Source organism: Peromyscus eremicus, chromosome 8b (assembly GCF_949786415.1).
Source record: "Peromyscus eremicus chromosome 8b, PerEre_H2_v1, whole genome shotgun sequence".
In the NCBI taxonomy this organism is placed as follows: domain Eukaryota; kingdom Metazoa; phylum Chordata; class Mammalia; order Rodentia; family Cricetidae; genus Peromyscus; species Peromyscus eremicus.
The window spans coordinates 10,009,263-10,030,028 of record NC_081424.1 but is presented as its reverse complement, the minus strand read 5'-3'; the positions used below and the strand labels follow the sequence as shown (position 1 = coordinate 10,030,028).

The 20,766-nt window shown below is 38.9% G+C and overlaps 1 protein-coding gene across 3 annotated transcripts in view; it reads left to right on the top strand.

The window, feature by feature from the left end:
- Sec63 (SEC63 homolog, protein translocation regulator) overlaps positions 1 to 20,766 on the top strand; it is a 77,419-nt gene that overhangs the window by 21,566 nt on the left and 35,087 nt on the right. For 2 of the 3 annotated variants that reach the window (XM_059272460.1, XM_059272461.1), the window contains 5 exons: positions 6,988 to 7,087; positions 12,656 to 12,770; positions 14,654 to 14,766; positions 17,615 to 17,676; positions 19,333 to 19,391. In XM_059272460.1, coding sequence (XP_059128443.1) covers positions 7,032 to 7,087; positions 12,656 to 12,770; positions 14,654 to 14,766; positions 17,615 to 17,676; positions 19,333 to 19,391 — 405 coding nt within the window. In that variant the 5' untranslated portion in view covers positions 6,988 to 7,031. Of the gene's footprint in view, positions 1 to 1,193; positions 1,291 to 6,987; positions 7,088 to 12,655; positions 12,771 to 14,653; positions 14,767 to 17,614; positions 17,677 to 19,332; positions 19,392 to 20,766 lie in introns of those variants that run through there. The other variant, XM_059272462.1, reaches the window with a different exon arrangement.

Genomic DNA, 20,766 nt, shown 5'->3' with positions numbered 1-20,766 from the left:
AGTTGTGCTCTGTTGATCAGTTATCTCCCGTGTTACCTTATCCATTGTCAGCATTTACATAGGTGGATTAACCCCAATCTGCATTCCTATTTAGATTAATCTGATTGTGTGGGGATGGTGAGCTAGTATTAGTGACATTTTTGTCTCTTTCACATACAAATGATTCTAAATGAGCCAGGACAAAAGACAAACCTCCAAGTTAAGAATGTAATACAAAAAAAATCAAAATTAAAAAAAAGATGTAAAAGAACCTTTAGTTTCTGTTATTCTATTCTGTGGTTAGGATGACTAAATTGTTTTTTATTTTATTTTGTTTTGTGTGTGTGTGTGTGTGTGTGTGTGTGTGTGATTTAGAGCTGTGATTCTCAGTTTTCCACTTCTGTATTATTTCATTCTTTCTCTTTTCAAACATCTTAAACAAACCACTATTGTAGAAAAACTTGCTTGTCTGTTGTATTGGTTACTTTTCTGTTGCTGTGATAAAACACCGTGATCAAGGTAGTTTATAGAAGGAAGGTTTTGTTTGACTTACGGTTCCAGGGCATCAGAATTTTTTTTTGGGTGGGGAGAAACATGGCAACAAGCAGCAGGCTAGTGCAGGAGGCTGAAGGCTTATATCTTGAACCCCAAGTAGGAAACAAGAGAGAGTGAACTCAAAATGGCATGATTTAAATTCTCAAAGCCTGTCTCCAGTGACATATCTCTTCCAAACAAGGCCACATCTCCCAAGCCTCCCCAAACAGCACCTTCACTTAGGGACCAAGTATCAAAACATCTGAGCCTATGGGGACATTCTCATTCAAACTACCAGGCCTATTTTTTTTTTTTTTAATTGATTTAAAAAGCTGTAGACAGTGAACAGGTATTGCCTAAGTGAGGTGATACAGTGTTAGTGAGATGCAGAGAGACCTCAGGTAACTAGAGAACTGATATTCTTAAACTTCTTGGCATGCTGAATATAATCTTTAATTCTTACTACTATTTTCTGGACACCTTATTATGATTTAGGAAATTTGCCAGGCAGTGGTGGCACCTGCCTTTAATCCCAGCACTGAGGAGGCAGAGCCAGGCGAATCTCTGAGTTTGAGGCCAGCCTGGGCTACAGAGCGAGATCCAGGACAGGCACTGAAACTACATGGAGAAACCCTGTCTCGAAACAACAACAACAACAACAACAAAGATTTAGGAAATGCTTCAGGAATTACTTTTAGAAAAAAGTAGCCCATCTTTTTTCTTTTAAATAGCTTGTAATGAAATAAATGAAATAAAGTGCATGCATCATTTTTTAAGGTAAGTAATTTACAGACAAGTATATTCTAAAATTTATTTCTTGGTTGTTTTTGAGGTCTTTAAACTGTCAATATGTACTGATATACATACTTATTTTAACTAAAAAATGAAATCAGATCTTTTTGAAAGTTTTATGTAGATGGTGGTTTTTTTTGCCAGTTAGGTTATAACAGTATTTATTTTTCCTTTTTTTTTTTTTTTTTTTTTTGAGATGATTTCTCTGTGTAGTTTCAGGCCTGGCTCTGCCTCCCGAGTGCTAGGATTAAATGCGTCTACCACCACCACCCGGCTCCTATATATTTTTAATTTTAGAAACTTTATTATAAAAAAAACTCAAACAAAAACATCACCCACCAAAAATTTATACAACATAGTGAACTTCTATAGTTGAAAATAGGCGTTTGGAATATGGGGCTTTACATTAAATTTTACACTTTCAGTATCAAAATATGTTTTATGTACTTTTCTGACACAAAAACAGAAAGTCAGAACAGAATTAGAACTAGAAAAACAATTAGCTTTTTATCTTCTTTCATAACTTGTATCTATAGATAGAAAACTTGCTTCCTTTTCTGTAAGTGGATACTTTCTTTAAATACCATGTCTTAGGGTCTAGTGGGATGGTTCAGAGGTTAAGCCCTTACTTACTTCTCTTCCAGAGGGCTTGGTCTCAGTTCTCACCATCCACATCGTGGCTCAGAACCACCTGTAATTTCAGTTCCAGGGGATCCAGTGCTGCCTTCTGGTCTCTGTCAGCTCCTATATGCATGTGATGCACATAGAGACAAACAGGAGGCATGTACACACGTACATTAAAACAAAAACAATTATGTCATAAGTTAATGGTATTACTGATTAGTCTGTGAAACTGGTCATTCTAAATAGAAGTTGGTAAATGAACTGATTTCAGAGTGTATCATTAAACTGTACAATGAATGGTTTGGAAAGAGGGCTCAGCAGTTAGGAGCACTGTTCTTGCAGAGAACCCAGGTTTGATTCCCAGCCAGCCCCTTCATGACAGCTCAGAACCATCCATGACTCCAGGGAATCTGATGCCTTTTTCTGACCTCTACAGGTACCAGGCACACACATAGTACATAGACACACATAAAAGCCAAGTGCTCATATACATAAAATAAATCTTTAAAAAAATGTTTAAAAAAAAAAACTTTAAAAAGGATAGGTTTCTTTGACTTAAAGTCACCATACCAATTTGGAATGTGTTCTATGAATATTTAATTTTGCTGCAAATTTAAACATTATGATAATATGCAACTGTCTCTTATAACACTTATTGACTTAAATATTCTTTCAAAAGGCTAAGATATTATTTTTAGGGTCGGAGAGCATGGCTTATAAGGTGTAGGTACATATTTTGCAAGGCTGCAGACCATGTGCATGTTCTTTTAGCCAGGGACATTAGGAGAGTTTTTTTTCCTTTGATTAGATCAAGCTGCCTGGTTCATAGACTTAGGCATCATTATTACAAAGGGTTTCTCAGTTTTATGCTTGAAATGGGAGTCTGATGAAGCTTAATTTAATGAAAAGCAGATTAAAATTTTACAGTAGTATTTTTTTAATTCATAATTTAACCATGAAAATCAGGAAATTTGACATTACTGTCTTACTGTCAGACCCCATTCAGGTTTTGTCACTTATCTCAGTGATGTCCTTTGTAGAAAAAATTCAAGTTCAGAACTGCGCATCACATTTAGTTGACATGTTTCTTTAGTCTTCCTTTTAGTCTAGAATAGTTCTTTATGTTCCCCTGACTTTAGACTAATTATTTAATAGAATGAACTCTAATTTGGGTTGTCTGGTGCCTTTTCATGATTAGATTCATATTTTAGATCTGATGAGTCTGTTCTTCTCATTGCGTTTTGTCAGTGGGTGTACACTTGAGTTTGCTCTTTTCCTGGCATTATTCACTGGTCACTTCACTTAAAGTGTTGTCTGTCAGGTTTTCTGTAGGAATTTTTTGTTGCTGTTGTAACAGACCATAGCATACAGTGCCTTAAAACAGCACAGATTTATTTTTGTGCAGTTTTGGATGATAGAAGTACAAATGGGTTTAACTAGGAAGTAATGATGTTGCTAGGCCTTGTTCCTCTGGAGACCTTGAAGTAAAATTCACTGACCTTTTCCAGCTTCTAGAGACAGTCTGTGTTCCTTGGCTTGTGGCCCCTTACTCATCTTCAAAAGAGCATCAGTCTGACCTTTGGTTTCACTGTTTTATCGCTTCCTGTCTTAGCTCTCTTATCTACCTCTGAGAGGCACTACTTGATTATATTGGTCCTACTAGGGTAACCTCCCCATGTCAAGATCCTTAATTCACTTATGTAAAAGTTTGTTTGCCATTTAAGATAGTTCCTTGCATGAGGATGTTGCCATCCTGGGAGGCTTGTTTCTTCTACATTGGAAAGTCATTCCTTTCCTCTGTGGTAATTAATATTTTGTAGAAAGGTACAGTGAATTCTGGTTTCTGGGTACTGAGATTTCTGGCTCCTATTGTTTAGAAGCCAAAATCTGGATACCATGCTCACTGCTACTGGGATTTTGCTCTCCTAGTCTTGCTTAGTATACAGAGGTAGGGAATGTGTAGGGATTTATAGAGAGAGCAGTGTCTATATCTTCCTTCCTTTCTTCCTTCTTTCCTTCCTTCCTTCCTTCTTAAATTTTGTTTTTTTGAGAGAGTTTCTTTGTGTAGCCTTGGCTGTCCTAGAACTAGCTCTGTAGACTAGGCTAGCCTCTTGAGTGCTGGGATTAAAGGTGTGCACTACCACACCTGGCTTTATATTTTTATATTAATTCATATTAGTACTTTCATTTCCAGGCTAATAGTTCAGGTTTAGTCTTGTGTCTTTTTATATTTGTCACTATTTTCTCTGACAGGAAAAAGTAGATTTTAGTATAGATGAATTTCTAAATGGTCTTAATAAATAAAAAACACGGAGCCAGAAATTTGGGTTAAAGGCCAAGAGAAAGATCAGAGGAATAGGACAAACCACGAGCTAACCTCACCTCATCAACTCCGCAGCTTCCAAAGAGAGAGCTTCTTCCTGTATACTCATGTTTATATGCCTTTTCTGCTCGCTCATTGGCTCTCTAAGCCTAGCTACATTACTTCCTCTTCCTACACAGCTCTGTCACTGTCTGTCTGTGCAGACCTCCAGACCTCTGTGGTTGGTACCGGGATTAAAGGCGTGTGTCACCATGCTTGGCTCTGTTCCCTAGTGTGGCCTTGAACACACAGAGATCCTGCCTGCTAAGTGGGAGGATGAAGGGCGTGTGCTACCACTGCCTGACTTCTTTGTTCACTTATAATGGCTGCCTTTTTCCTCTGATCGCCAGGCAAGCCGTATTTATTAAAGCACACATGAAATATCACCACAGTTTAGGTTTTTTTGATTTGTTTTTTTGTCTTGTTTTTTGAGACAGGGTTTCTCTGTGTAGTTTTAGTGCCTTTCCTGGATCTCGTTCTCTGGCCCAGGCTGGCCTTGAACTCACAGAGATCCCCCTGACTCTGCTTCCTGAGTTCTGGGATTAAAGGCGTGCACCACTGCCGCCAGATTTTAGTTTTTTGATATATTAACTTTTTTGATCAGTCTACCTGCATATATAAAACTCCTTTGTTACCACCTCTTCTTCTACCTGGATCTGTCTTTATTACATTGATATCCCTGCCAGGTAGCATGTGGATGCCTTTGTCACAGTGTGCAGTTGAACTTCCTACCTGGTATGTTTTTTTTTTTTTTTTTAATTTGTTGTGTAAGGATGGTGTTTTTTTTTCCTTCCTTCCTTGCTTTTTTTTTTAGACAGAGTTTCTTTATATAGGCCTGGCTGCCCAGGAACTTGCTCTGTAGACCAGGTTGGTGGCCTTGAACTTGGAGAGATCTGCCTGTCTTGTCTCTCTCCCCATCCCAAGTGCTGGGATTAAAGGTATATGTGACCACTCCGGACTGGTAAGGATGTTTGCCTGTGTCTGTGTCTTGTGAGCCACATGTGATGTGGGCAGTTCCCGACACAGAGGACTGAAGAAGGTGTCAGCTTCCTTGGGACTGGAGTTACAGACAGTTGTGAGCTACCACGAGGTTGCTGGGAATTGAAACCAGGCCCTCTGGAAGAATAGCCAGTGCTTTTAACCCCTGAGCCGTCTCTCCAGCCCCCCACCCCCACATGGTATTTAAGGGTTTCAAAATACATGAAAGGTATGTGCTTTTGTGCGTGCATATTCATTCCTTGGCATACATACAGAAGTCAGGAGAACCTACAGGAGTTAGTTCTTGTTTTCCACCTATGGGTCCCAGGGATGGAACCCAGGTTGTCAGGCTTGGTGGTTAGTGCCTTTACCCACCGAGGACCTCACTGGCCCTGCATGCCAAATTGTTTTACCTACCTACTATCTCATGTAAGGATTTCAGTTTTGTATATATTTTTAAAATATGGTAAAGAAAACAACAGCATTAGCCCAGCTAGACTCAGGTTACATGATCCCAACTTTGTTCGGGACATTGCAGGCATCCTAGCTAGGAGCTGTGGAATTGTTAAGCATGTCTTTTTCTTTCCATAAGGACGGTTTGGTCTGCTGACCTTAACTACACTGCCATCATAGAGCTGCGTCACAGCCCTTTTGAACTTGACAGCCATGCTCTTAACTGCTAAGCCATCTCTCTAGTCCGTCTCTCCGCCCCTTAAACATGCTTTTTAAATCTAGGGAGGATATTGAAACTAAAGGATTGTGCCAAGTTCAGTAAAACAGTACATCACATTTTAGGTTTGGTTATCATTTTTAATTGAATTGCAGCTTTTCGTAGTGACTAAAATAATTTTGTCACAGCTCTTACACAGGCCTGTCTTAAGTTCTTACAGATTTGACTGTCTTTCTCAATTTAACATAAAATAATTAAAACTTGCGATACTGAATTTTACTGTCCACTCTTGTTTCACCTCTCTGTTTGTTTCATATTTTCAGTAGTTTCCCATGGAAAATACTTGCTTCTTATTAGTTAAACTTTTCCAGGTACTGTAGCATGAATCTTAACAGATCTTACTAATAAAAACAAACCTGAAGCCAGGTATTGGAGTGAATGCTGGAAGATCAGAGAAGCAGAACAAGCCACAGCTTCCTCACCTCACCAGTTCCTCAGCTGATCCTGTTTCCTCAGACTGGAAGCCTCTGAGTCCTCATCCAAATGGATCTCAGCTGAACTGCTGCTCAAAAGCCTAAAAGCTTAACCAGCCTAGTTCCTGGTCCTCACACACCTTATATACCTTTCTGCTTTCTGCCATTACTTCCTGGGATTAAATGCATGAGTCACCATGCCTGGCTATTTCCAGTGTGGCTTTGAACTCACAGAGATCCAGATGGATCTCTGCCTTTAGAAGGCTAGGATTAAAGGTGTGAGTGCCACCATTTTCTGGCCTCTATGTCTGTCTAGTGGCTGTTCTGTTCTCTGACCCCAGATAAATTTATTAGGGTGCACGATATATTGAGGAACACAATATCACCACAAGATACTATTCATTGTAAGTAACAGACAAGTCCACATAGTTTATGAATTTTTATAAGGATTATATAAACAGGCAAGACTTGTATATTTTGACAAAATGTTAGGATAGTAATGAAGGTTAGTATGATATGGTTCAGATTTCACTGTGAAAAATAATTTAACTAATCTTACTTTTCTTTCTTGACAGAGCAAATTCGATTAAAGAATATCAGAAAAGTATATGGAAGATGTATGTGGTATCGTTTACGATTATTAAAACCCCAGCCAAATATTATTCCTACAGTAAAGTAAGTAATGGATTTCAATAACAAAATGTACTGAATACTTACTCTTTGCTTAGAGATCATGAGTTAGGGAATCTGGGGATGGCTTACATGTGTGCCTGTAAAGAAATTGTAGCCTGTGAAGGGGTGAGGTTTGATTAGTAAGCTTGAGAGCTGTGAACAGATTAAAAGTCAAAACGAGAAGGGTATGTGAGTCAGCCCTTGTTTGAAGACTGTATATGTTATGTGCTAGAATTGGAGTTTGAGGTTGAAGTCTATATGGAAATCAAAGATTTCAAAGACAGGCAAGATTAGGCGTGAATTTCAAGATGATAACTAAAGTTTAGCACGTGTTGCCATATGCTTAATATGTTTATTTGATTCTGTGTTAATTTCAAGTGTTTATGATTTTCCTTAAGCTGAAGCTAAGAAACGAGTTGATTTTGCCAGAATCATGCAGTGAATGTGGTAGAGCAGGACCTTATCATCGTAATTTTGGCAGGTTCATCTGCTTAGACAAGCCACTAGCAAGTGTTTGATTCTGTGAAGCTAAAGGGTGTGCTTTACGCTGCTTTATGTCAAGTCTTTAGCTCAGTCACTAGATTATCTGTGATGAGAACCAGAGGTTGCTACTGCAGAAAAACCCACTGGTGAATTAACCACATTTATCTGCCCAGTGGAGGGTTAAGAGTTGGACCAGTTGTTTTAAGTCTGGCTTTAAATGATGAGGATGGTTTTAAACATAGTTAGGTTACTTCAGAGGGTTGAAATAAGATGTTTTCAGAGGGAAAGGATTGGTTTCTACACAGAGAGGGAGGGAATCTTAGCTTTGGTATTTATTACTCAGTGATGTGAAGCTAAATGCAGTTAGCACTGAGACCAGTGTAGCCTTCTGTTCATTTTATTTGCTGTTTATTCTCATTTTAAATTAAAATTTCATAAAAACACACCCCTCTTTTTTTTGAGACAGGTTCTGGCTGTGTAGCCCTGGCTTGCCTGAAACTAACTGTGTAGATCAGGCTGGCCTTGAACTCCCAGGCATTCGTCTGACTCTGTCTTCTGAGTATCCGAGGATTAAAATTTTGTTCTTCTTCTTAATTTGTCTAGTGTGTGTGTGTGTGTGTGTGTGTGTGTGTGTGTGTGTGATCTGTATGTGGGCATACACATGTCACTGCACACTACATCAGTGTAGAGGACAGAGAATGGCTTTGTGGATTGCTTCTTTTTTCCACACCTTATGAGGGCTCTGGGAATTGAACTCGGGTCATCAGGCTTGTGAAGCAGATTCTTTTCCTGATAACCCTACCCATCAACCTTGAGCCTCAGTTTTCAAGGAAAAAAGTTGGAGACCTTTTCAGTAATAAATGATTTCTTTAATTCAGAATGAAGGTCAGAGAACTACTGACTAGATTCTGGTGATAGTTTAGATAAAGTTAGAAATTATGAAAACCCTTGCTTCTTTCCAGTACCTAGTGCTTCTTTCCTGCCAGTGTCTCTGAAACTAAGTTATATCATTTCTGGAAGTAGCTTCCAAATTACATTTAAAATATGGTTAAAAGGAAAAAAAATGCAGAAGACATTCTAAGTTAATTTACTGAATCTGCATTTAAGGAAATACTTGTCTTTTTGGAGGAACCAAATATTCTCTTAGAAAATTGGACACAGAGCATAATCATGTCATGTCGTCCCCCAGGTTCCCCCGCCTGCCCGCTTTTGCTCTCTAAGAACTGGAGTGTGGTGTTATTGGTTGATTTTCATCAGCTCAGGAGATCCTGTCATGAGCTTCTCTTCTGTTCTTGGCTCTGAGAACAGATGCCAAACATGAAGCATCTGATAGAGTTTAGCATCTGGAAGGTTTTGTTCTTTTTCTTAGGTTTGCTTTGCCTTTGTGATTTGTCATTTTTATCTGTTTCATAAAACCTCATAAGATTTGTTAGACTTGTAGATTTCATCAAAGTGAAGAGTTACTGTGTGTAAATAGCATTTTCAAGTGTTCTTTAGATTATTGAGAGTGTTAGCAAACTTTAGTTTTATGTTTAGAATTTTCTGCTTTTAATTTTACATGTAATCATTGTGTGCCTATTATGAGTCAGATATAGAAAGTGCTAGATACACAGTGATTAACAAAATAGATATGATTCAAAGATGTGAACCTTAGGAGGGACTGCCAAATAAACAATTGAACAAATTTAGTAAATAATGTTAGTTCATTTCTTTTGTCTTTGTTACTGTAATAAAATACTTCAGTTTGGGTACTTTATAACAAACAAGGCTTATTTAGCTTATTTTAGTTTTAGAGGCTGAAAGTCCAAGGTCTTTCAGCCGCATCCATTTGTGACCTTTGGAGTAACATTACAACTTGGTAGATGGCATCATGGTGGAAGGATACATATACAGATGCATATACATATATGAATACGGATACAGATATGGATGATACAGATACAGATGATACATATACAAGGGTCTAGAAGAGGTGTCAAATCCCCTGTGACTAGAGTTATAGGCAGTTGTGAATCACCTGATATGGATGCTGGGAACCAAACTTGGTCCTCTGCAAGAGCAAACCCCTGAGCCATATCTTTAGCGCCCCAGACCTCATCTCTTAAAGATCCACTACATCTTTTTGTGTATGGTGAGCGTGTGCATGTGTGTTCAGATGCAAGTGGGTACATGTCTTTAGGTTTCATGTACATGCGTTTATGTATATATGGAAGCCAGAGGTTGACATCTGGTGTCTGAACAATTTTCTACTTTATTTACTGAGGTGTAGGGTGTTCTAGTTTTATTTCTGTTGCTAGTTACAGTTAAGAACAGAGATTATATTCTGGGCAGACACCTATTCTGCCTTCTTCCTGCTAGTTAGCTTTAATCTAGACTTCTCCTATCTTTATGTAGCTCAGGACTTTCTGCCTAGGGAATGATGCTGCCCACAGTGGGCTAGGTCTTTCCTATATCACTTAACAATAGACATGCCCATAGTCCAGTCTAATCTAGACAATCCCTTGATTGAGGTTCTTTTCTCAGGTGATCTAGACCATGGTAAGTTGATGTTTAAAACTATTGTACAGGGTTCTTGGTAAACCTGGAGTTTGCCCAGCAAGTCTGTCTAGCCCATTTGCCCCAGGGATCCCATTTCTGCCTCCCAAGCACTGGGGTGTAATAGGTAATCACACCTGCCTAACTTTTATGTGGGTGTTAGAGATATGAATTCTGACTCTCAGGCTTGTCCATTGAACTGTCTTCTCAACCCTAGTTCTACCACTGTTTTGTACTCTATACTGCTAAACCATAGCAGTGAGGACTGGGAGGGGAGTTGCTATGGAAGAGCAGCAGAAAGGACGCTCACTTGGCCCAAGACAGAGAAGGCTTTTTGAGTGGGCTGTAAGTGTGGCTAAGGTGTTTTTGTTGTTGTTGTTTTGTTTTTGTTTTTGTTTTTTGTGGTACTGGAGTTGAACCTTGCAAATGCTAGTTAAATGTTCTATTGTTGATCTATAACTGTAGCCCCTGAGACTTGGGGAAGAGTTATTACTAGTAGCCCATAACTACCATGAGTTGATTATGTTTACTACATATGAGTCACTTTCAAGGTACTTACAATTTTAAATCTCATTTAATTGTCAAACCTGTCATGGAAGTTGGAATTGAGATATATAGCTTAAGCAGCTTACCAAACTTTCTTAATTGATATGTAATAACAGTGGGAGTTGAGCTAGTGAGTTTTGTTTTGTGGCCAGGAAAAAAGAGGGGGATGTTCTTAATAGTGTTCTCTCTCCTCTTTGGGCATATATGTGGGCATTTAGGTAGGCTGGAAAACAGCTTGAAGTTATATACTCTTGAAAGGTTTAAAATATGCCTGAGGATGCAACTTACTTTGTAGAATGCTGGCCAACCATGCTAGAAGCCTTTGGTTTGACTCCTAGCACCCTATAAATCAGGTGTGGTGGTGCATGCCTGCACGATTAGCCCTTATGTGGGCTGTGGAAGCAGGAGGGTCAGAAGTTCAAAGTCATCTTCCTTTACATAGTGATTTTATGGGCAGCCTAGGCTCTATTGAGACCCTTCCTCAAAGTGTGTGTGTGTGTGTGTGTGTGTGTGTGTGTGTGTGTGTGTGGTTTAGAATATTGTTTTGGCCAAATGGAAAGAAACTTGTATCTCAGTTCCCACTGTTGATTAAACTACCCAGGGGTTAGTAAAAACTGGATAAGATCTTGTTCAGGTGCCAAAGGAATTTGCAGCAAGTCAAAGGAAAAAAGTTATTGTGTGTGCTGCTTTGCAGCTATAACTGTTCTCTTCAAAGGATTGCTTTTGAAAGGTGGATCATTTGAGTTGAGTAAGGATGAATTTAAAGTTTGTGTAGGTAAGCACGCACACATGGGAACTGAGATTTTGACAGATACAAGAGAGCAAATGCGTGATTGTGGGAAAGCTTATGGAACATTGAAGAACAAAAATCTGTTTTGTTGAAAATCGGGTAAACAGAAAACTAAGGAATCCTAGGTGATTCCAGATGTTGGCTCATTTCCAAATGGTAAGTGCATTTAAGCTAGGTTCTGCCAAAGAGCAGAAGCACAACTGAGGGTGTGACTCAGAGTTCTTGCCTAGCAGAGCCAGGAAAGGCCCTCAATGTCATCTCAGTGCAGGGATGGAAACAAAGCTAAACAAGGGACCTTCTCTTTGTTCTTAAAGCCAGTCATTCCAGTTCTGTTTGATTATTTTATGTTTTTGTCTAACAGATCCTGTTCATTGTAACAAATTGTCATACAGAGCATCTGATAGTTCATTTTTCACCTAAAGATATTGATTACTTCGTACTCTTCTAATCATGTTTCTGCTTATAGAAATTGGATTGTGTTTTACAAAGCTTAAAAGCTGTTTTCCCTTTCAAATTTAACATTAAAAAAATCTTTCATGAGAGATTTTACTTTCGTTTACTAGAAAGTATTTCACTCTGGTTGAATGATTAAAATTATTATTATTTTTTTGCCTAGTAATTCATTTGATGGACATTTAAAGATGCTAGTATTTGGTTTTACTATGTAGAATACATTCAAGAGAGAAGAAATTAGTTTTTTTATTGCTCTTTTATATCCTTAACTTGTGCACATTTTTTATGTGTTAGCTATAAAATGTTCTTTTGTGTGGCTGCATCATGGTTTGACTACTCTCCTTAAGTTAGTTATGGCTGATGGACATCAGAATATTTCCAAACTTTACAATTTAAAGAAGGCTATTTATTCATCTTTGTATGCCTGGCCAATTTTTAAAAATTTATCTTACTAAATGTGTAATTTCTAGGTCAAGAGTAAACTTCTTTCATTAAGTGGTTTCTCGGCTATTTCTTATCTATTTTAATGAGTCTAGTATTATTTTCTGTATTTAATTCTGCAAATAGTAACATGGGAGGCACTCTCCTAGATTCTAGAGAATTCAGAAGTGAAAACAGCACCATCCTGCTGTAACAGGAATTTACAGATGTGAGTCAGTAGTGTAGCATAGTGGTGTGCAGCTCCTTTAGATTGTTTTATTCCTTGATCTTGTGGAAAGCCATACAGATGTATTTATTATGTCATTTGTCTTTTTCCTAAACAGGAAAATAGTTCTGCTTGCAGGATGGGCATTGTTCTTATTCCTTGCATACAAAGTTTCCAAAACAGACCGAGAATATCAGGAGTACAATCCTTATGAAGTATTAAATTTGGATCCTGTAAGTAGTATTCTTTAATTTAACAATATCTTAAATACTAGAAGTCTACACTCTAAAACAGATTAGACATTTCCAAAAGAAATCAGACTTTGGTCTGTTAACATTTTGTTTTAGATTGACAGTTTTCACTTATGTTTCTCTGTGTTGTATGTATGTGTACTCAGGGTAGAAGAGGCTATCAGATCCCTTGGAGTTGGCAGGTGGTTTAAAGCTGCCTGAGGTAGATGCTGGGAACTGAACTCGGGACTTGAGGGAGAGAAGTACAAGCTTTTCTCCACCAAGCCATCTCTTCAGCCCTGTCAGTTAACTTCTTTAAAAAAAATAAGATCTAGCCGGGCGGTGGTGGCGCACGCCTTTAATCCCAGCACTCGGGAGGCAGAGCCAGGTGGATCTCTGTGAGTTCGAGGCCAGCCTGGTCTACCAAGTGAGTTCCAGGAAAGGCGCAAAGCTACACAGAGAAACCCTGTCTCGAAAAAACAAACAAACAAAAAAAGATCTAATTCATTATCATTTAAATACATTTGTTCTATTGTTGATTGCTAGTAGTATTAGCTTATAACTAGTAAACTGTCAAGATTACTTGATGAGAAGTGACTATATTTTAAAAATACATTCATGTTGATTGGCACATGCACTACCTTAAATCTGAGATGGGGGTACTTGTAAGAAACTGTTGTCATTATCATTGAAATTAGGTAGTCTTTGAGTATGTTCTTTGGTGAGATTTTGGTTGAACTCGGTTGATAAACTTCTATAGAACATTAGAACTGGAGTTAGTGAAGAGAGAGGGTGAGGCTGAGAGAACTGTGTCCTGTAACAGCTTAGTAGGCAGACTGAATCTAGTAGTTGTGGGTTTTTTTTTTTTTTTTTTTGGTTTTTCGAGACAGGGTTTCTCTGTGTAGCTTTGTGCCTTTCCTGGGACTCACTTGGTAGTCCAGGCTGGCCTCGAACTCACAGAGATCCGCCTGGCTCTGCCTCCCGAGTGCTGGGATTAAAGGCGTGCGCCACCACCGCCCGGCTGTAGTTGTGGTTTTAAACTTCGTTTTTCTTCAGTGGATTGCTTGGTTTTGAAGTTGATAGACAAATTAAGGAGAATGTTCATCTTCTAGTTTTCTGTTTTGTAGAAGAAAAATTCACATATAGTAGGATTTATATTTGACTGTTTTCTTTTTTAAACATTTTTTAGATTTTATTTTTAAATGTATACATATGGGTGTATGTGTGAGTGTGGGTTTATGCATGAGAATGCAGAAGCCAGCAGAGGGTGCTGGATCCTTTGAGGCTGCCCAGGGTCTGTTGGTGCTGGGAACTAGACCTGTGCACCCTTTCGAAGAGCAGTGTGAACTTTAACCCCTGAGCTATCTCTCCAGTCCAGTGTCTCTTTTTTTTTAAACTGTAATTATCATGGCCACCAAGAGTATAATAAAAAGATGTAGGGAAATAAAAATGATCCAGAAGTATTGATAAAAAGTGAGATTGAGAATCAATGCCAGTTCTTTTTTTAAATATTTACTTAATATTAAAATACTTAGAAGCAGATGAAATAAGATACTGCTCAGAGCATAAAGCAAGCACATCTTTGACTTAGCTGCAATAGTTTACTCCTGATCCTTTTTGGATAGTAAAAACATTGCACTTTTATTTAAATGTGGAGTTACATGGTTTCACCACCATTACTATTAGTGACTAGAATATTGCATGTCATATAGTTAAATGCTTGAGAAGTATATGTATGAGATGAAACTTGGGAGACAAAATGTATAGGAGAAAATGTTACTTTCTTTTGTCAGAACATTGAGTAGTTCATGGTTTAAGATAAAAATAGGATTGATTATTTCTTATTGCATTATGTTCTTACGTATTAACAAAGCTTTTCCTTTTAGGGAGCAACAGTAGCAGAAATTAAGAAACAGTATCGCTTGTTGTCACTTAAATATCATCCAGATAAAGGAGGTGATGAAGTTATGTTCATGAGGATAGCAAAAGCTTATGCAGCGTAAGTATCATAGGGCCTGTTACACTTTTTAAAGAAAGGGGTAAAGATATTTTCTGTTTAAGAAAGTAGTAAGTGAAATGAATGTTACACACTTTTATTAAATATTAACCAAGTATATTTGAACCTGACATTTATGGACCTACTCAGCAGCTCTAAAGTGGTAGTTTAATTAAATCATAAGTTACTCAGGGTTGGCACTTAGAGAAGGGATTTTCCCCAAGTTTAATTAAATATGTCTTAGATACTGATTTTGGTGTGAAGAGACCCTGGACCAAGGCAGATTATAAAAGAAAGCATTAAATTAGGGCCTTGCTTACAGTTTGAGGAGGTTAGTCCATGATCATCATGGCAGGGAACATAGAGGCAAGCAGACAGGCAGGCGTGCTACTGGAACTGATATTCCATCTGAAGGGTGGAGGTACAGGGAGCAAGATGGGCCTTCTCCAACAAGACCACCTCCTGCTCTTTCCTAAACAGTCCACCAACTGGGAAACAAATATTTAGATACAGGAGCCTGTAGGGATCATTTCCATTCCAACCACCACAACGACTGAGTTGTATTGAGCAGTTTCTAAGCATCCTGAGTAGCAGAGGTGTGTTTGAGTCTCATTTTCTCTTTTGAGGCGTTTGTTAAACCAGTTATATTCTCCTTGTTTTGACAGTGTGTGTCTCTCACTGAACTGTTCAAGGGCAAGTGTAATGTTTACTTTAAGTGCTTTATTTTTGGTATTCTTTCAGAATTTCATTGTAATAGATGGTTTCTAGTTACTGTTAGATACTGTATCTGTTGAGATGTAGATTTTGTTTATTTACTTACTGTGTGTGTGTGTGTGTGTGTGTGTGTGTGTGTGTGTCACTGCAGATGTGTGGAGAGTAGGTTGGGAGCCAGTGCTCTTTCCCTGCTGAGCCGTCTCACCAGCCTGAGTTACAGATTTCTGTCTGTCTGTCTGCTCTGCCTCCCAAACCTTCTTAAGAATCTTTTTAGAACTTTCAGATTATTTTCTTGTTGACCTAGATGTAGGCATAGGTAAGATACATTGTTACTGTAAAGAAACCTTGTGAGCTGAGGGTAGAGCTCAGTAGAGTACCTGGCAAGTAAGTGTACACAAGCCCTAGGGTTTGATTTCTCACAACCCAGAAAACAAAAACAAACCTGTATTATTCACATATACATACCCAGACAATTTTACATTTATAAACCCCCCCCCCCACCGCCCCAACATAGGGTCTCACTATGTAGCCCTAGCTGCCTATAGATCAGTATGTCCTCAAACTCCAAGATCTCAGGGTTTTGTTTTGTTTTTTGCAGAGTGAGAGATATGGGTCTGATTTCATTCTTCAGGTGTATATCCTCTCTGGCCAGCACCATTTGTTGAAAAGACTTTTTCCCCTAGTGTATGTTTTTGACACCTTCAGCAAAGCTTAGGCATTCACAACTCTGGGTCGATCTCCGATTTTCTGTTCTATTCCATTGATCTGCATGTCTGTTCCGTACCAGTACAATGCTGTCTTTATCACTGGCTCTGTAGTGTAGTTTTAGGTTAGGTAATAGTATGTTTCTAGCTGTGTTCTTTCTGCCTAGAATTGGTTTGGCTATTAGGATTTTTTTGTTTCCAAAGCATTGTCAGATTTGTGAAGGAACTGAGATTTTCATCTAGTGCTTTTTATGATGTATACTGGGATCTGAAATAAAGGCATTTTAGTTCTCTGCTTTGAGCTGTTGGCCAGGTCAGCACTTACATTTTATTTAGGTGTTGAAAGTCATTCTGTAACTTTTATATTGCCTGACCTGAAAGCTCCTGTGTAGGAGGTGTTTGCCTAGTTCTCCTGGCACTTGGCTTAGAAGGGCCTTTTCCCACAACAGTGAAGTTTTACAGGCGACGTTGACCTCTTGAGAGCATAGTGCCACCATTTGGGAATTAACTACTACATTTTAAATTATTAATGTGCTCATTGGGGAAGTTTTAGAAAATAGGCTGTTAGGAAATAAATAAAAGTCACTTAAAATCTTAGATTCTTATAAGACTTAATAAATAGCCTTTGAGTTTCATCTGACTTAATTAGCTAGACTTGAGCTAAGCAGGAATTTGTGTCAAGGTCCAGAAATTAGCATTTGCGCGCGCATGTGCGCGCACACACACCCCTTTTCAGAGAGAGTATTTTTGATTCTTTGAGTTATTAATCCCCTTTGGGGAAGGGTATGTGTATCTGTGTGGCATGTGTGTTCACACATGTGGGTGTACCTGTACGTACAGGCAGAGGTTAGTGTTGGTGTTTCACTCTCCACCTTATCTACTGAAAAGGCCTCTCTCACTTCAGTCCAACAGTAGAGAGCCAGCTTGGCCCAGGTGCAGCCCATCTTTGTCAACTGAGAGCTGAGTTATCCGTGGGCCGTTGTACCTTTGTCAGGTTTATCTGATACGGTACTGGGGGCTTCCATGCCTGCAGAGCAAGCACTCTACTGAGTGAGCCTCATCCCCAGCCGGGGTGACTGTCTTTTCAGAGGAGCGTTTGCTTCAGATGGGGAGAGTGTGGGACATTGGAGCAGTTAGAAGTGCTCACCACTCTGCCTTCCAAAGGACCCAAGACTTCAGTTTCCAGCACCCAGTTTGGGCAGCTCACAACCTCCTGTAACTCCAGTTTCAGGGACTTTCAAAGTCTCTGTGGGCACCTGTGCTCTTGTACATGTAGACACACACACACACACACACACACACACACACACACACACACACATAAATAAATCTAAAAAACAAAGATATCGATTGCCTAATGAAGTTCTTACATTTAAATACTTATTTTTTTGGGTATGGCTTTCTAATTTTGGTACCTATTTTCTTCATGGTAGTTTAACAGATGAAGAGTCTCGGAAAAATTGGGAAGAATTTGGAAATCCAGATGGGCCTCAAGGTGCGGTGAATATAAAAATGTTGGTAGTATTGTATATTCTGAAAATATTAACTAGAATAAGAGGAATATTGATTTTTCTTTGTTTATGGGTATGAAAATTACAGCCACAAGAAGTTAGATGAATACATTGAACTTCTTTACATATATGTTTTATTTATATTTATGTTTGTGCACCATACACATGACTGGTGCCCACAGAGATTAGAAAGAGTGGGGGCATTAGATCTCCTAGAGCTGGAGTTTGGGGGCCATTGTGAGCCATAGTGTGGGCTGGGAACTGAACCTGGATCCTGAAAGAGCAGCAAGCACTCCTTTTTCTTTTATTTCAGATTTATTTTATGTGTGCTGCTTATGTGTGTGAAGGTTAGAAGAGGACATTGGATCCCCTGAAATTGGAGTTATGGATGGTTGTGAGCCACTCTGTGGGTCCTAGGAACTGAACCCAGGTTCCCTGCAAGAGCAACAAATGCTCTTAACTGATGAGCTACTTGGGGCAGGAGAGATGGCTCATCTGTTAAAGGCTAGGCTCACAACCAAAAAGACAGCAAATGCTCGGAAGCACTGAGCAGTCTTTCCAGCCTCTCTGTTTACTTTTTACTTAATTTTTTTTTTTAAAGACTTTGGTTCCCAACATAAATTGAACTTGGTAATTTCTTCTTTTTTTAGGGGGGTAGGTAACCGGAGTGAGGGGGCTAGATCTAGGAGGACTGGGAAGTGTGTGTGTGTGTGTGTGTGTGTGAGAGAGAGAGAGAGAGAGAGAGAGAGAGAGAGATATTGGGGTACATTATGTGAAATTCCCAAATAATCAATAAAAATATGTTGGTGGGGAAAAACACAAAAAAAAACTTCAGTTCCCAGCACCATGTTGAGCAGCTCAAAGCTGCCTATAATTCCAGCTTCAAGGAGATCTAATCTTGGTCTCTGGGGCTGCTTGTACTCATGTGTATATACCTATTAACAGATACAGACAGGCTGCAGAGATAGCTCAGAGGTTAAGAGCACTGGCTGTTCTTCCAGAGGTCCTGAGTTCAATTCCCAGCACCTACATGGTGGCTTGCTCACAACCATCTGTAATGAGATCTGGTGTCCAAGCACGCGCAGACAGAACATTGTATACATAATAAATAAATCTTTAAAAAAAAAAGAAGATAGAAACACATACTTACAATTTAAAAATAATAAAATAATTTTCTCCATGTGCATGGCACCTGTATGTACACATTCATGCATACATGTGTGCATACCATGAGCACATGCAAAATTTTTTTCTTTACTAATTTCTTACATTTTCAAGCGTTTATATGAATTCAAGGCATGAAAGTATTTGAGTTTTCTAGTAAAAAGAAACTTAAGTGTAAAAAGTTTCCCCATTGAAAACTATGAAGTTTCATGTACACTCTTCTGTAACATACATACATTCATTTATTTTAAGACAAGGTCTCACTCTCATCCATGCTGACCTTGAACTTCCATTGATCCTCCTGCCTCAGTCTCTCAAATGTTGTACAAGCCTGAGTGTATTTTTTAAGTTTGTGTAATGGAAATATATGTAATGTAAGAAGTTTTTTCAGGAAATGGTGAGGAAACTTAATTTTGAGATACAGATAAATAAAATTGAAAGCAGAATCTTTAGAACAGTGATTTATTTTATTTCAGCTACAAGTTTTGGAATCGCCTTGCCAGCTTGGATAGTTGACCAGAAAAATTCGATTCTGGTGAGTGCATTTATATAAGGCCTGTTCTGATGTTCTTGATATACTTTTGTTCTATACTGTATTAGGGTGTGATATAATGAAACTTTCCCAAAGAGACTCTCACATGCACTTACTTGTTACTGTGTTTTGAAAGCTACATAGCAAGAGAAAAGAATTGGTTCTCGTTACACGCTAGTTTAGGACAATGGATTCTAATTTTGTTTTTGGTTTGTTTGGTTGTTGTTGTTTTGTTTTGTTTTTGTTTTTTCTTTTGTTTTTGAAACAAGGTTTCTCCTGGCTGACCTGGAACTCACTCTGTAGATCAGGCTGGCCTCTAACTCACAGAGATCTGCCTGCTTTTGCCTCCCGAGTACTGGGATTAAAGGCGTGTGCCACCACCGCCCAGCAGCAATGTAGTCTAAGTTTGAAACTGTCAAGTTTTGCTAATTTATTTTGAAAGTATTTTTGGTTAGTGTCCTACTTTTGATTTGAGAACTACTGGATTTTATGGTAGCCATATTTATCTAAGGTGAACTCAATTTAACTTACTCATTTCACCTTTACTCAAACTAAGCTACTTTATATTAATTGAAATATACCTAATTCCATACTAGGAAGCAAAGGGACATCAGACAGACTTCTATCTCTGATAGTTGCTGCAGCCCTAAAACATCAGGAATTGTCTTAATACATTGTTTACAAATTGATGATTCTCTACTTGAGGTTTCATGAAAGTAATTATCTAGGAGCTATTTTATTTTAACTTAATCTTTCCTTATTACTTTTGAATGTATACTCTCTCTCACTCTCTCTCCATGTCTGTCTGTCTCTCATGTGTATGTGTGTGTTGTCTCTCTGTCTGTCAGTCTGTCCCATTCCTGCCGCCGCCCCCCCCCCCCCCCCCCCCCCCCGCGCGCGCGCGCGTGCGTGCGTGCGTGCGTGCGTGCGTGCGTGTGTGTGTGTGTGTGTGTGTGTGTTGCGGGCGGTGGGGTGGAGGGGTGGGGAGGGCTGCCCAGGTCACAGCATATTTGTGGAGGGGTGGGGAGGGCTGCCCAGGTCACAGCATATTTGTGGAGGTCAGAGGATAACTTGCTGGAGTTGGTTGTCTCCTACCATATGGGTTCTAGAGCTGGAAGTCAGTTAAGTTAGTCTTGGTGGCAGGTACCTTTACCTACTAAGCCATCCTGCTGGTCTTGAGGAGCCTTTTTTAAACTTTGAAAGCAAAATATACACAGTTTATCTATAGTTTGTTTTGAAAATGCCTATTTTGTGACATTAAAATTGATAATCTTGTATACTTGCTGCTTATAAGTGCATCTATCAACTTAGGGCTACTGTGGGAATAATAGGAAAGGGAAAGATAGCTGACAGATTTCAGATGAAGCTGTAGGCGAAA